Here is a 14745-nt window from a genome sequence, read left to right as displayed (position 1 = left end):
GGAGAGTGGGGAGTTATTGTTGAATGGGGACAGAATTTCAGTCTATGATGAAAACAGATGCGGGGTTGGGTGGTTGGGATGGATCCACAACAAGCTGGCTGTGTGATGCCATTGAACTGTATCCTTAGAAGTGGTCAAGATGGTAAATTTTATCTTGTGTATTTTACTACAACAAAAAACAAGAAAAAATGGGTAACGAGGTAAACTGAAAATAGAAGATAAAGTATAAATAATCATTATACATGAGCTATCACAATATACGTAAACAGAATGAACGTGACAGTTAAAAGACAAAGACTGCGAGACTGCATAAAACAACAAGATAGGGCAATATGGTGTTTAAGGGAGTAACATCTGAAATACAAGTTACGGAAAGGTTGAAAGTCACAGGATTGAAAAGTCGATCTCAGCAAGTATTACCCAAAAGGACACAGACGCATCCATGGTGGGAGATGCACTAGTGTCTTCAGCGGACCAGATGAGGGCCCCCCAGGACAGAGAGCCAGCATGGGTCGACCTGCTCAGTAGGCTCCCTAGAGGGATGGAGGGACCAGAGCAGCTGTAGGTGGAGAGGGACACTCCGCATGAGTCTCCAGGCTTCCAGAAGCTTCTCAATTGACCACTTGGGCTAGAGATGCATGAGGGGAGGTCAGGGCACTGCAAGAGAGATCTCCACTCTAGAAGCACCCACCAGAGGAAGTGTCCGGCCTAACCACCTGCCTGGTATAGAGAGCTGAGTTCAGTCTAGGATGGCAAGATTCAGCAACCTCTCCTACCCTCTTACACTCCATCCATCTCAAACTGGCTAGCAAGCTGGATGGCATAAGGAGAAAAATAAGAGGTGGCAAGACACACACACACACACACAGCCCTCCTGCCCACTGCTGGCTGCAGCCTGATGGAGACCCAATTGCAGTGAGCTTTGCAGTTTTAAATGTGGAGGACAACAGCTAGAACGTGAGCAGAATCACTGAAACACAGAGCCACACGGGCAGGAGGTGATCCTGGAGATGAAACGGGGAGTGCAAAGGCACAGAGGTGTAGGGATGCTCATGGTTCCTAGGAAGGCACCTGTGCTCTCCAGGGCATCAAAGAAGCCAGTGAGGAGGGGGCGCAGGGCCTGCGTGGCAGTTGGTCTCTGCACACGAGGGCTGTTTGTGGTCAGGGTGAAATGCACGCATTTGTTCATCCAAGAAACACTGACTGAGTCTTCACCCGAGTCAGCCGTGGGACCCATGAGGCCAGGCCAAGTGCTTGGTCCAGCGGGCAAGACAACGGTAGAAGGCTAGCATGCTGCACTTGGGACCCCCTTTCTTCCCTGAGAGAAAGTTTGCCCGCAGGAACTGCACAGGAGGTCTGACTCGATGCAAAAGCTGCAGAATAGCTTCTGGTGCGCTCTCTGGTTTACAGTGTGCTGGCTTGTTTCCTGAGGTTTATTACAACGCAGCACGAGCTCTATGAGGGCAAAGACTGTCAGCCTGTTCTTCTGCTGGAGCCCGGCTGCAGCTCCCCGGCTGGAAGAGCTGTAGGGACCTTCCTTGTCTTCACAGCGCTAGACCAGGTGGCCAGGGTCCCGCCCTCTGCGGGGCTACAGCTCACAGGTGGGGAGAGGCCACTGTACACGTGGCCTGTCAGCAGACTGGTGGGTCCTGGCTGCCGGAGCAGGCCCGCTGCGAAGGCACCTGTGCACCACCGGCTCAGGGCTTCAGGCCTGGAATTCCAGGGCCTTTTCCCAGACCTGATCTTTGACGTGGAATGAACACTGCACCCAACCTCCCCCCCCCGCCCCCGCGCCCTCTGCCTTTCTCAAGCCTGTGACCCTCAAGTTGACCAGTTTATTTAGTGCAGAGACTTAGTCCTCAGCTGTGCTGGAAACTCTACACAAAGTGTGTCAAGATACCGTGAACTTTGAGCGTTGTCCTTTTTCATTCAAGGTTCTCCTGCTAACGAGTCCTTCTGTTGTTGGTGATCCCTCTCGTCGTGTGTCCTGTAATAATCCCTTCCAGAGCTGTCAGAGGTGCCATGGTGCGCATGCCATAGAGCGCAGTGCCTTCCCTCATGCACGTTACACGGCTGTTCATTCTTATTACGATAAGTATGTGACTGAAAGGGGAACACTCGTCTCCATCACTCTTAAAATTCGCTTGCCCGAGGGGCTGGCCCCGTGGCCGAGTGGTTAAGTCTGTGCGCTCCGCTGCAGGCGGCCCAGTGTTTCGTTGGTTCATATCCTGGGCACGGACATGGCACTGCTCATCAAACCACGCTGAGGCAGCATCCCACATGCTACAACTAGAAGAACCCACAACGAAGAATATACAACTATGTACTGGGGGGCTTTGGGGAGAAAAAGGAAAAAATAAAATCTTAAAAAAAAAAAAAAATCGCTTGCGGGAATGTACCACGTTCTAAAACCCTTCTTCCCAACAGGGCATTTCGGTGGCCTTTTCCCCATTTTTCTTTGTCTATTTCTCTTGCACACAGACTGTTATTAACAGCATGGACCTGGCAGTGGAAATTGCTGGATCCTATGGTATCCAGTACTCCAAGAAGAGGGGCCACCTGTTTCTTCAAGTCCCCACCCCTTGAGGGTCCTGGGGGCTGGGCTCAAGAGGCGCAGCTGCAGTTGACCTAACTGCCTCCAGGGGGCGACGAAGAGCTCAGACTTCTGGGCCAGAGGCTCCTGGAGCCCTGCCACGGGCCAGCGGTGGGTGCTGGTCTGGGCTGGGTTTGGGGTGGCGTCCCACAGCCCTAGCCTAGGGGAAGGAGTCTGAGGACCTTCTTGGGGGTTCAGGCTCAGTCCCTGGAGTTGGGGACAGGGAAGGACCAGGGATGAAGGGTGGAGAAGCTGGGACCCAGCTCCCAGGGGAGGAAGAAGGTCCTGCTCTGGGCAGGAAGGGGGGCTGAGCTGGATGTGCTCCAGTGGCCCACACATCTCAGCGTTTTGGCAGAGAAGGGGGAGGGGGCACAGTGTGCCCCTAGGCTGATGGCCCCTCTTCCTGACAGTGGACCTTAGGAATGTCCACCATATTCATGGATGCCTTGCCCTGTGATGCCTGTGACCTGTGTACTTCTCTATAGGACACTGGCACACCCTCAGCAGGACAAGAGGGTGTCAGGGCTGGGCATTTCCCTCTCAGGCCCTCTCTGTGCTCTCGGGATGGGTGAGCCCTGGCCCCCAGCTCCACGTTAGAGGAGACATCCCAGCTCGGCCTCGGCACAGGATCTCCTCCGCAGGAGGAAGATTCCAGGGAGGGCCTGCCAGACCGCTGGGGCAGACAGGGCAGTGCAGGGCTGACACGGGGAGCAGGCGCTCTCAGAAACCTCATGTCCTCGTCGATGGTGACGCTTTGCAGGAGGCTCTTCCCGGACCTGCTCCTTGGGTTCAGGGCTTGGGGTCTGGGAGGCACCAGGAGTTCAGTGCAAGTACAGGGGCATTTGGTGCCGGCACCTCGTGTTGCAGCCGTCTCTGCAGTTCCTCTGGGCAGGAGAGGCTGGCATTGGGCTGACCCATGTCCCCAGCTTCCTTGTGGCAGGCCATGTGGGGACATGGGAAGCTGGCACATGGCAACAGCCCCGAAAGCCCGAGAACAGACCAGGGGAGGCCGAGAGGGTGTGGGGCGGAGGCACACAGGCAGGGACGGGCAATAGGAGGAGTGTCCAGCATGGCCGTGGCTGATGACCTCCACACCAAGGGCAGGCAGTCACTCCAGCCTGCGTCTCTGTCCAAGGACAGCTCTTACACCGTTTGGGGCTGAGGCACATCATACATGTCAGATGCTTGCTGAAGGGGCCTTGGCAGTTCTGACTCACTGCCCCAGCTGAATATCGTCCAAGGAAGGCTCAGGAGGGGGGAATGGATTCAATTCAAGGAAAAATTAAAAATGCCACTCAGATCTTGCCCCTCCTCCTCAAACCCACACACACTCTCCATCTGCCTCCCCAGCCTGAGCTATGGCTCCCCAGTGTGCCCTCCCGAAATCAGAGTCAGGGCTTGTGGACACAGCTGAAGAGGGCTGAGGACCGAGCGCTCGGGGGCCCTCTGATGCACCAGAGACCTTGGGAGGTGACGGAACCCCCGCGGGTCAGTCTCCTCATCTGAAAATGGGAACAATGACAGTGACATCCACCTCATGGGCATGCCGACAGGATTTAGTGAGATGACACGAGATCCCAAACCATGGATCTACCTTCCGGGGGTCGGCTCCACTGTGTGCCTGCTGGAAAGAATGCCTGGGAGAGCGGGTAGCGCACGTCCACACCCCCACTCACAACCTTGCTCCTCCCGCCATCTGCCTGAGCTCGGAGTCTGTACCTCTGAGACAAGCCTTAGGATGAGGAAGGAGTGTGTGTGGCCAGAGCACAGGGCCCCGGGGGCAAGCACGGACCAAGGCAAGTGGCACCTGTCGTCTCTGCCTGAGGAGTGGCCTGCAGCCAGCCCTCAGCGACCCTTGTCTCCTGGGTGTTCACTTCTCCTTAGCTGGAAGTGCAAGCCCCGATAGACTCGGCCCCGGGCACATCAGTGCCCCCCCAGTTGTGTCTCTGGATCCCCTAACTGCTCTCACGGGACTGAAAGCCCTCACTGGGAGGGACCCTTGCTGGCTCATGTCTCCACTCCCTGCACCCAACACAAGGCCTGGGGACTAGCAGATAAAATGCATGTGGATTAATGAAATTAGCACAAACCCCTCCCAACTCCTCCCTGTCCTGGGCCATGTAGGAAGGAGACGAAACTACCCAAGGTCCCCTCTCATCTCTTGATAAGATAAGGGACCATCCATCTTGCTCCTTCCCCCACTGGGGAGTGGGGAGAGCCCTCTTGCCCCACCCACCCCCACTCAGCCCCCATCCAGACCCTGCGCCTGCGCTGATATCCACCCCCAGAAGGCCTTGCGAAATTGCCCCACTAGGTGCCCATCCATCTCTTTCTGCCTCTTCCCATTGGAGGCCTCCAGCCCTGACCCCTGCCCAGGTCTCCTGGCCGGGTCCAGGGCTGACTTCTTCCATGACGTGATCAAGTCGGCCAGTCCAGCCTTCAGGCGAGATAAAAGGATTGAGCTGAAAGGAGGGTCAGGAGCTCAGGGATGGCGTTCAGGGCGAAGGCAGACGTGCGTCTGGCAGGGTCCTGGCTGTCCCTGCGCTGGGCACACTCACTGGGCTCCAGAGCCACTCCCGCCCCGAAGGCGATGCTGCCCTTCGAAGCCATACCCGAGTGTCCGGGAAACAGGTGGATGAGGGTGCTGCAGATCTGGAGGGAGCAGGGCTCCGAGAACCTTCACCTGGAGATACATCAGACCTTCCAGGAGCTGGGGCCGATTTTCAGGTACGGCCCTCCCTGCCTGCGCGCTGAGAACACGCCAAGCCTCTGTCCCTACCGACTGTGAGTGCTTGCTGGGCGCCCTGAGCTGCTGCATCCCCGCCAGGCCCCTGTGCTCTGCATCCTCAGGAGGGCCGGCGGGGTGGGAAGGGGGCAGCTCTGCTGGTGGAGACAGTGGCTCTTGGTGAGGACGCAGCACTCCACGGCTCGCCGCTGAGTGCACAGAACGCAGACACTAGAGTGGGAGAGGCTTCAGTGAGACAGCGAGAGGACCGCCTGTTCTGAGCCCCAGTCCAGGAGAACGGGGAGGTCGGCAGGAGACAGTCTGGATTGCTTCTGCCCAGCGGGCCCAGGGAAGGACACGGCCCCACAGCAGGGCTTTGCGCTTTGTCCCACAGGTACCACATGGGAGGGACACAAACGGTGTTTGTGATGCTGCCCGAGGATGTGAAGAGGCTGCAGCAGGTGGAGAGCCACCACCCAAGGCGGGCGACTGTGGGGCCCTGGCTGGCCTACCGACAGCATTGTGGGCACAAATATGGTCTGTTCTTGCTGTGAGAGCCAGTTGGGATGGGAGGTGGGCATCCTGGGTGCAGAGACAAGGGAGACAGGGAGGACCCCAAAGCAAGCCTGCCCTGGGGCCTATCTGGGCGAGTGGAGAGAGGGGGACGGCCCCCGATGCATGAGTGCCCATCCCATGGGGGCATCGTGCCCTGGGGTTGGGGAGGCAGAGCAGCCACATAGGTGGGCCCCTCTCTGCAGAGTGAGAGGACTAAGGCCGGCAGCCACCATGGGGGAGCGCCCCCTCCACGCAGGCCCCAGGGGTCTTGGGGTTGAGGCAGAGTTTGCTCAGGAGGGGAGAGCCCTGGGGATGGGGAGACAGTGGACAGCAGGTTGATGGCGCCTTTGCCCAGAGGCTGAGCTCAGGGTAGGAGCCTGGGCGAGCACCGGCGTGCACATCTGCGGTGTCTGCTCGTGTGGACCTCTGTGCTTGCCTAAGAATGCGTGCCGTGTGTGCACGTGTGCTCCTGTGTGTGGATGGTGCTACATGTGTGTGAATGGACATGTGGTTGCCCATGTTGACTTTCTTGTGTTTGTACTCGTGTGTGCCTGTGTATGTGTTCGTGCCACTGCCTGTGTTGGTCATGTGTCTCCTGTGCTTGCACGTGTGTTTGTGTGTGCCTGCGTGCATGTGTGTATGTGAGTCTGCGTGTGCATGCATGTTTCGGGTGTCTGAGTAAGTGTACTGTGCACTGTGCGTGTGAGAATTGTGTGTCTGCGTTCAAGTGTGTTTTCCTGTGTGTCCTCTGTGTTAGCATAGATGCGTGTGCACATCTGTGTGCATCTTGCTGTGTGCACGTGCTTGCGCTTGTGTGTCATATGTGCATGTGTGTGCACGTGCTCGTTCTCAATACCTACAGGCAGCTGCTGCAGAAAAGCAGGCATTTGCGCTTCACCCCGGCTGAGAATGCACATCCCTCCGTCGCTCATGAGGACATCCCTGGAGCCCCTCATGTGCTCTGGGCTCTGTTTTGAGCACATTAAGGAGACGCACAATTTGGTTCCTGCCGTAGAGGAGCTGGAGCCCGTAGAGGGAGAGGAGGAGGGGCGACCGGCCAGAGGCCACATTCTCAGGAACGGGGAGGGTGGGGAGAGGAAGGTCGCGAAGGGCCTCTCCCTCTCTGGGGCATGGAGTGAGCAAGGTGGGCAAAGCTGGAGAGCAGGGCCGGCTCCTTCCTCGGAGAAAAGGCCTCCACACCCAGGGAGGGCCGGGATGGGGCGTGTGTGGGCCGGGCACGGGCTTGCAAGTTTGCACGAGCAGACTCAGTGGCCACACAGCACGTCCTGCCAGGAGCTCTGGGCCCAGCCCCAGTGCAGACTTGAGCACCCTGGGCACAGCACTCTCAACCTCGCTGGAAGAAAGGGTTGCAGCTGGGGCCCAAAGGCAGCAGCCTGCCCCCGAGGGCCAGCAGCAGCTCCCGGCCTCGCTCGTTTCCCTTTGGGGATAAGGAAGATGGGGTTCTGGGGCTGGGGGTCAGCTGCTGACTCAGGCTGCCCTGAAGCTCTGCTCTTGGCTCAACAGAAACGGGCCCGAATGGCGCTATGACCGATTGCGGCTGAACCCAGACGTGCTGTCACCACAGGCTGTCGAGAAGTACATCCCCATGGTGGATGGGGTGGCAAGGGACTTCTCAAAGGCCCTGAAATCGAAGGTGCTGCAGAATGCCCGGGGGAGTCTGACCCTGGATGCCCGGCCCAGCATCTTCCACTACACCATAGAAGGTGTGGGGCACAAGGGGCGGTGCGGGTTCGGGGACGCTGGAGGAGGCCAGGAACTGGGGCGGGAGGGCCGGTGCGAGGCAGCTGTGAGGCCCCGGCTGCCTTAGGCTCAGCACTGGCATCCTCCCTGCAGCCAGCAACTTAGCCCTTTTTGGAGAGCGGCTGGGCCTCCTTGGCCACAGCCCGAGCCCTGCCAGCCTGCACTTTATCCGTGCTCTGGAGACCATGTTCAAATCCACCGTCCAGCTCATGTTCATGCCCAGGAGCCTGTCACGCTGGACAAGCACCAAGGCGTGGAAGGAGCACTTTGAGGCCTGGGACTACATCTTCCAGTATGGTGAGGCCCAGGGGCCGGCCAGTGCTGCGTGGTGGGGACACGAGGCTCCCCAACTTCCACTTACCACAGTCCAGGAGAACTGAGGCCACGTAAGGGGCTTGTGGCTTTTGTGTCCCCAAGAGAGCTGGCAGTGATCTGTGGGCTGATCCCTAGAACCCGGCACAGGAGCAGGGAGACTTGGGGGTGCTGAGGGCTGGCGGGTCGGAGGACAGCATGAAGTGCCTCCCAGCACCTGGCCCAGGGCCTCCGTCTCTGTGCCCCACAGCCAACAATTCCATCCAGAAAATCTATCAGGAGCTGGCCCTCGGCCACCCGCGACACTACAGTGGCATCGTGGCGGAGCTGCTGCTGCGTGCAGACATGAGCCTGGATGCCATCCGGGCCAATTCTATTGACCTCACTGCCGGGAGCATGGACACGGTCAGGACAGCAACCAGCCCTGCCCAGAGAACAGGGGGCCCTCCTAACCCCAGGCAGCACCCTCCCATGCCATCTGTCTCCTGCATATTCCCCCTCCAAACTCCGCCCTCCCACCCCAGTCACTGTGCCTCCAGACTGCTGACCTTGACCTCAGCTTCTGAACTGATGGAAGGCTGGAGGGGAGGGAACACAGGAGCCCACCCTGGAAGGGACGGAGTTTGCAGTTAGTTACGTGGGAAACTGAGCTCCAGGCAGAGTGCAGAGTGGACAGAGCCTGGGGACGTGCAGCCACACAGACCCCAGTGGGACAGTCTGGGTCCTGGGAAGAGGAGGAAGGGCAGAGAGGCAGCTGGAGGGCTGCACAGGGGACCCTTCCCAGTGACAGGTGACATCTGGCTGTCACTAAAGATCCTTGGAGGGGACAAGCTGATGACAGCACAGGCCTCCAGCTCCTGGAGGAGAGGACAGATGGCAACCCAGCACGGTGGGCAGGGCGAGCCCCAGGGTGTGGAGTGTAGCCGAAGCTTCGCGGTTCAGACCCAGCCTTCATCTGCCAGCATCTTGGAGGGCCTGCTCTGGCCCCAGCCCCGGGATTCCGAGCAGGGCACAGACTCGCAGTGAGAAACTCCCTGAGCAGAGGCTGAGACGCAGCCACCGCAAGAGAGCCCAGGGGAGGGCATGTCTCAGGGGCAGCTCTGGGAAAGCTCCCGGGAGGAGGGGGCCTTTCAGCTGAGTGTGGAAGAACCACCGAGAAGTCGGACAGGCCATGAAGAGGAGGAGGTGAGGGCAGTGCTGCAGGGCCTCCAACAGCCGACAGCGAGCGACGGAGGGAGGCTGAGTGGAGGACACAGGGCAACTGGGCAGATGAGGCAGCGAGGGTCAGGGCCCCATCAGGAAGGGTCTCGGGCACCAGGCCCATCTCCAAGGCTGGAGGAAGGCAGTGGGAGAGCATCTTGGTCAGAGCTGCTCCCTAAGTGTCCCTGTGTGCCACCAGGTAGAGCAGGGCCTGAAGCTCAGGGGCAGCGGGAGGCCACTGCTGCATGTCAGGCGAGGCCAGGGGCACACTGCCCGGGGGACTGGCATTCAGGAGATATTCAGCCCGCAGATCTCGGGCTGGCCTGGTGGGCGCCTCTCCCAACACATGGAAATGAGCCAGGAGGAAGAACTGGTTGGGGTTCCGGGGTGGCCAGTTCGTGCTATGACCATGACGGCTGGGCTGGCCTGCCTGTGGATGCCCAGAGGAGATCACCTATGGAGAGCAGATGGACCTGGACTCCTGAACCCTTTCCCTGAAATAAATGGCAAAAATGAGCCCCTCCCATCCCGCAGAAGAGTGAGAACCAGGCCCTGAGGAGGCCTGGGTCCTCACTGAGATGGGACTCCTTTCCTGAGCGAGTCAGGGAAAGGAGATGAGGTGGGTGTTAGGATCTCGAGGTCTCACATCCCCAGGCTCTGTCCTGCTCTGGGCATGCACATCACAGTGGGTCTGAGACGACCGTGCCCCCAGGGGAAGGCCGTCTTCCTGGGTTGGGTGGCCTGGGTCTGAGGTGCATGGCCTTTGCCGAGGTCTGAGCCCTGCACCTGCTGCTCCTGCAGACGGCCTACCCCTTACTAATGACCCTCTTTGAGCTGGCTCGGAACCCCAAAGTGCAGCAGGCCCTTCGCCAGGAGAGCCTGGTGGCCGAGGCCAGGATCTCTGAAAATCCCCGGAGGGCGACCACGGAGCTGCCCCTGCTGCGCGCGGCCCTCAAGGAGACCTTGAGGTAGGTGTGGCAGACGCTGGCTGCCCCCACTGCGGTGGCTCCGTCTGGAGAGCAGCCTCACTGGGGCTTGCAGAGAGGGATCCCGGGGCTGATAAGCAGCCTTGCCCAAGGCCCCATCCCCCAGCACCTCCTCTTCCTCTCCCTAAGGGGACGGGCGCTTCGTCCTCTGGGATCCCACTTCAGTGTCCTGGGTGCCATCCTCAGCGGTGTCCTCCCCGGCCCAGGGCTGCTCAGGCTGGGGGAGCTTTGGCTGATCTCAGGAGGTGCACGGAGGCAGCTCCTCATGATCTGGACCTCCTGGTGCCAGAAGCCACCTGTGAGGGCGGAGGGGGGCGCTCCCTGGCCGGTGTGTCCTGGCTAGGAAGGCTGCGGAAGGGCAGCGACGGCCCCGTCACAGCTGAGGACCCTGTCGGGCGCCCCTATCCACAGGCTGTACCCGGTGGGTGTCTTCTTGGAGCGAGAGGTGAGCTCGGATCTGGTGCTGCAGAACTACCACATCCCGGCTGGGGTGAGTGAGGCCCCACAGCCCCTCCAGCAGCCACCAAGCCCACGTGACCTTCGCCCAGCGGGCCGCTCACCCTGCCCCTCCTCCCCTGCCTGCAGACAACAGTCAAGGTGCTGCTCTACTCCCTGGGTCGAAACCCTGCCGTGTTCGTGAGGCCCGAGCGCTATCATCCCCAGCGCTGGCTAGACAACAGGGCCTCCAGCACCAGGTTCCCCTACCTGGCCTTTGGCTTTGGCCTGCGCCAGTGCCTGGGGCGGCGCCTGGCGGAGGTGGAGATGCTGCTTCTGCTGCACCACGTGAGCGGGCCTGGGAGGGGCAGGCCGGGACTGGAGGCGGTCGGACTGGGCGTGGCCTGTAGGTGGGTGGGGCGGGAGGCCGAGGCTGTTGGGCGGCCTGGCTGGAGACCGGGGGCTTCTCCTTTAGGTGTGCCCACGTAGCGGGGCCCTGGAAGGCGGGGGAAGCCGGGCCAGGACCGTGGGGCTGATCCGCTGGTCTCGGGGAATCCGCGCCTCTGTCCTAGGTGCTGAAAAACTTCGTGGTGGAGACGCTAACGCAAGAGGATGTGAAGATGATCTACCGGTTCATATTGATGCCCTCCACACTCCCCCTCCTTACCTTCCGGGCCATCAACTAGTCACGTCTCTACTGTTGGGTCGGCCACGCCACCAGCCCCCCTCTCCCTGACCCCAGGCTACCCTTGTTTTTTCCCATGGGCCCTGCTTATGGTGTCACACACTGTCCAGCCAGCACTTTGCACAAGTGGAACAGCCCGGGCTCTCCGAGGGTCCAGGCTTGCCAGGCTATGCATCAAGGCCAGGGCAGAGCTAGGGATGAATCTTGGTTGCAGGTGCTAGCTGTGTGCCCAGTCCCACCAGCACCTTCTCCAGCAGGGGGCACCCTCTGAGGGCCTTTGGCTCACTGTCGCCCCAGCACTATCTCCAGGCTCTTCATATGTCCCTACAAGAGGCCTCAGATCCTGGCCCTTGTCTTCTGCTCCAGTGTCATATTCTTCTTCTACTTGTCTGCAAGCTCCCATGCTACATCTGTGTGGGTTCAGAGTCATTAAAAGGGTACTCAGCATCCCTGAGTCCAGGTCAAGTATCCCTTGCTGCAGCCTACCTTCCCAGTCAGCTCAAGTCAATGCACTGAGCACTGTGAAATTCTTTCTCTTGGAATGGAATCTGCAGAGTAGAGTGAAAAGGCCCTTGTAATCACTTGTCCTGACACATCTCCATTTTCAAGACAAGAAACTCTCTAGAGGGAATTGTGACCCCACAACCAACTAGTTCAGCCAGGTACCCCAGATCTCATCTCCTATGATCCAGATATTGTTCAGAAATCACCGTTTACTGTGGGCCTTGGGCATCTCCTGAGGATGTGGGAGAAGTTTGGGGGGAGAGGCTTGGATGTACCCTGGAAAGGTATCTTGGCAAGAGGATAATCATTATTGGGTCAGCAATTTTGACAGATGACTTTTGTTCATGCATCCCTCCAGTCAATGTACAAACACATGCCATATTCTGGGGCCTGAGATTGGCACTGGGAGAAACCAGTTAGCAAAGCCAATAGGCTTCCAGTGCTCATGTACTCCTAATTCAGTCAGGAAAGTAGATGCCTTGATCACTAGTCACTCTATGGTGGACCAACACAGGGAGAGGGGAAGTGCCCCCAGTTAAGAGCACACCTCACTAACCCTTCTTTATCCCAAATCTTTTTTTTTTTTAAGGTTGGCACCTGAGCTAACAACTGTGGCCAATCCTTTTTTTTTTTTTCTGCTTTATCTCCCCAAATCCCCCCTTGTACATAGTTGAATATCTTAGTTGCAGGTCCTTCTGGTTGTGGCATGTGGGATGCCACCTCAGCCTGGCCTGATGAGCAGTGCTATGTCCATGCCCCAGATCCGAACCAGCGAAACCCTGGGCTGCCGCAGCGGAGCGCACCAACTTAACCACTCAGCCACAGGGCCAGCCCCTCCCAAATCATTTTTACTGGACCTGTGTCACAGCAACCAGATAATGGTGGCTGCTGATGATTAGAGATTTTGTTTCCCATGTCTAGGGAAATCCAGAGGTAGGCAGGCCAATGGTGGTCAGTAGTTCCATGATGTTGTTGGGGTCTCAGCCTAGTGACTTTGTGGTTACAGATTGCTGCTCCACTTTGGGAAAGGGGTGCTGCATCAGACAGGAACACAGGAATTGGCCAGAGTGCTCTCAATCAAGAGTTGCCCCAGAGTACCCATCTGGGTTCATTGCTCATAACTGGGTCACATGAATCCTAAATGAGGCTAAGAAATCTCTTTAAAACTCATTATTTGTAAATTATTAGAGATTCACAGAAAATTGCAAGTAAGTGTATAAGTAGGTCCTCCACATCCTTCACAAGCTTCCCCCAAAGTTAACATCTTGTGAGTCTGTAGTACATTACTGAAACCAGGAATTTGATGTTGGTACAACCTAGTGATCTTGTTCAGATTTTACCAGTTATTTGTGTGTGTGTATGTGGATAAGTCTATAAAATTTTATTACACATATGTGTTTGCATAACCACCAACACAGTCAAGGTTCAAAACTGTTCCATCCACACAGATCTCCTTCATTCTACCACTTTACATTCATTCGAGCCACCTTAGCCCTCATCCCTATCTCAGGCACAAGTAGTCTGTTCTCCATCTCTATAACTATGTTATTTCACAACATGAGGAGAATCTTCAATAATATACGGATGGAATCACATGTATATTATGTGAATGGAATCATATGTATACATCATTTTGAGTTTTTCTTTTTTCACCATAATTTCCTTGAGGTTAATTCCCTTTATTGTGTGAATCAATAGTCCCTTCCCTTATTGCCAAGCAGTGTTACATGGTATGATTGCCACAGTTTGCATAACCATTCACCCGTTGTTGGACATTAGGTCATTTCTAGTTGGGGGAATTATCAAATAAAATTGCTGTGAACATTCTGGAATAAGTTTCTTGAAAATTAGTTTTCATTTGTAGGGGAATAAATGCCCAAGAATGCAATTCCTGGATCATATGGCAAGTCCAATTTTTTTTTTAAAAAAAGCTGCCAAGCTACTTTCCAGAAGGGCTGTGCTATTTTCTATTCCACGGTGTATGAAGGATCCAGGAGTGTTCCAGTTTTTCTGTGTCCTCACTAGTGTTTAGTGTTTTATTTATTATTATTTTTTAATTGCCATTTCAACAGAGGCATAGTGATATCTTACTGCGGTTTTAACATACATTTCCCTCATGACTAATGATGATGAACTTCTTTGAATGTGCGAATTTGCCATATGTCCACTCTCTTCATTAAAGTGTTAGACAAATGAGTTTGTCCATTTATAATTGGATTTTATTTTTAATGCTGTGTTCTGAGAATTTTTGTGTTTGTAGATGCATATCCTTTGCTAGATACCTCATTTGCAAATCTTTTCTTCCAGTGTGTAGTGTGTCTTTTCATCCTCTTAGAAGTTTTTCATAGACTAAAAGTTTTAATTTTTATAATATCCAATATACCCGTTTTTCCTTTGATGGATCATGCTTTTGGTGTCATGTACATGACGTCTTTGCCTAGTCTTATATCCAAAGATTTTCTCTTATTTTTTTCCAAAAAAATTATAGCTTTATGATTAACCTTTAATTTCAGGATCCATTTGGAGTGACTTTTTATATTAGACATGAGGTTCACATTGTGGTGCATCTTTTTACTAATGAAACTCCAATTGTTCCAACATCTTTTATTGAATTGCTCTTGCAATTTTGAAAAAAGTTAATTGGGCTATTTGTGTGGGTTTATTTCTGAGTTCTGTATTCTTCTCCATTGATTTATGTGTCTGTCACCAAAACCACACCGTTTGGATCGCTGTGATTACAGAGTAGGCCTTAACCCAGGAAAGAGTGGCTCTCCCTCTCCACTGCTTCTCACATTGTACTGGCTCTTCTGGGGCCTTTACATTTCCACCTAAATTTTAGAGTGAACTTGTCTAAGTCTAAAAAATTTGCTTTGATTTTGATAAGAATTCATTAAATCTATAAATCATTTCTAAGAGAATTGACATTTTTACTGTATTGAGATTTCCAATCCATGAACAGAGTATATATCTCCAAATATTTAGATCTTCT

At 55.6% G+C, this 14745-nt stretch overlaps 1 protein-coding gene across 2 annotated transcripts; it reads left to right on the top strand.

Annotated features, from left to right (window-relative positions):
- The first annotated feature begins 5030 nt into the window (after positions 1–5030).
- Positions 5031–13652, top strand: LOC123275604 (cytochrome P450 11B1, mitochondrial-like). 2 transcript variants are annotated; one of them, XM_070481751.1, is made up of 9 exons: positions 5036–5320; positions 5713–5868; positions 7398–7597; positions 7728–7931; positions 8197–8351; positions 9948–10114; positions 10544–10622; positions 10718–10915; positions 11140–13652. In XM_070481751.1, exons 1-9 carry the CDS (start codon positions 5082–5084, stop codon positions 11251–11253), a joined length of 1512 nt encoding a protein of 503 aa, XP_070337852.1. In that variant the 5' UTR covers positions 5036–5081; the 3' UTR covers positions 11254–13652. The 2 variants fall into 2 exon arrangements, with proteins under 2 accessions (XP_070337853.1, XP_070337852.1); XM_070481752.1 differs by lacking the exon at positions 7728–7931 and having other exon boundaries at positions 5031–5320.
- Positions 13653–14745: the final 1093 nt, after the last annotated feature.

This window comes from Equus asinus, chromosome 12 (genome assembly GCF_041296235.1).
Source record: "Equus asinus isolate D_3611 breed Donkey chromosome 12, EquAss-T2T_v2, whole genome shotgun sequence".
Classification (NCBI taxonomy): domain Eukaryota; kingdom Metazoa; phylum Chordata; class Mammalia; order Perissodactyla; family Equidae; genus Equus; species Equus asinus.
The sequence above is the reverse complement of the archived record's forward strand: the minus strand, read 5'-3'. Positions and strand labels throughout refer to the sequence as shown.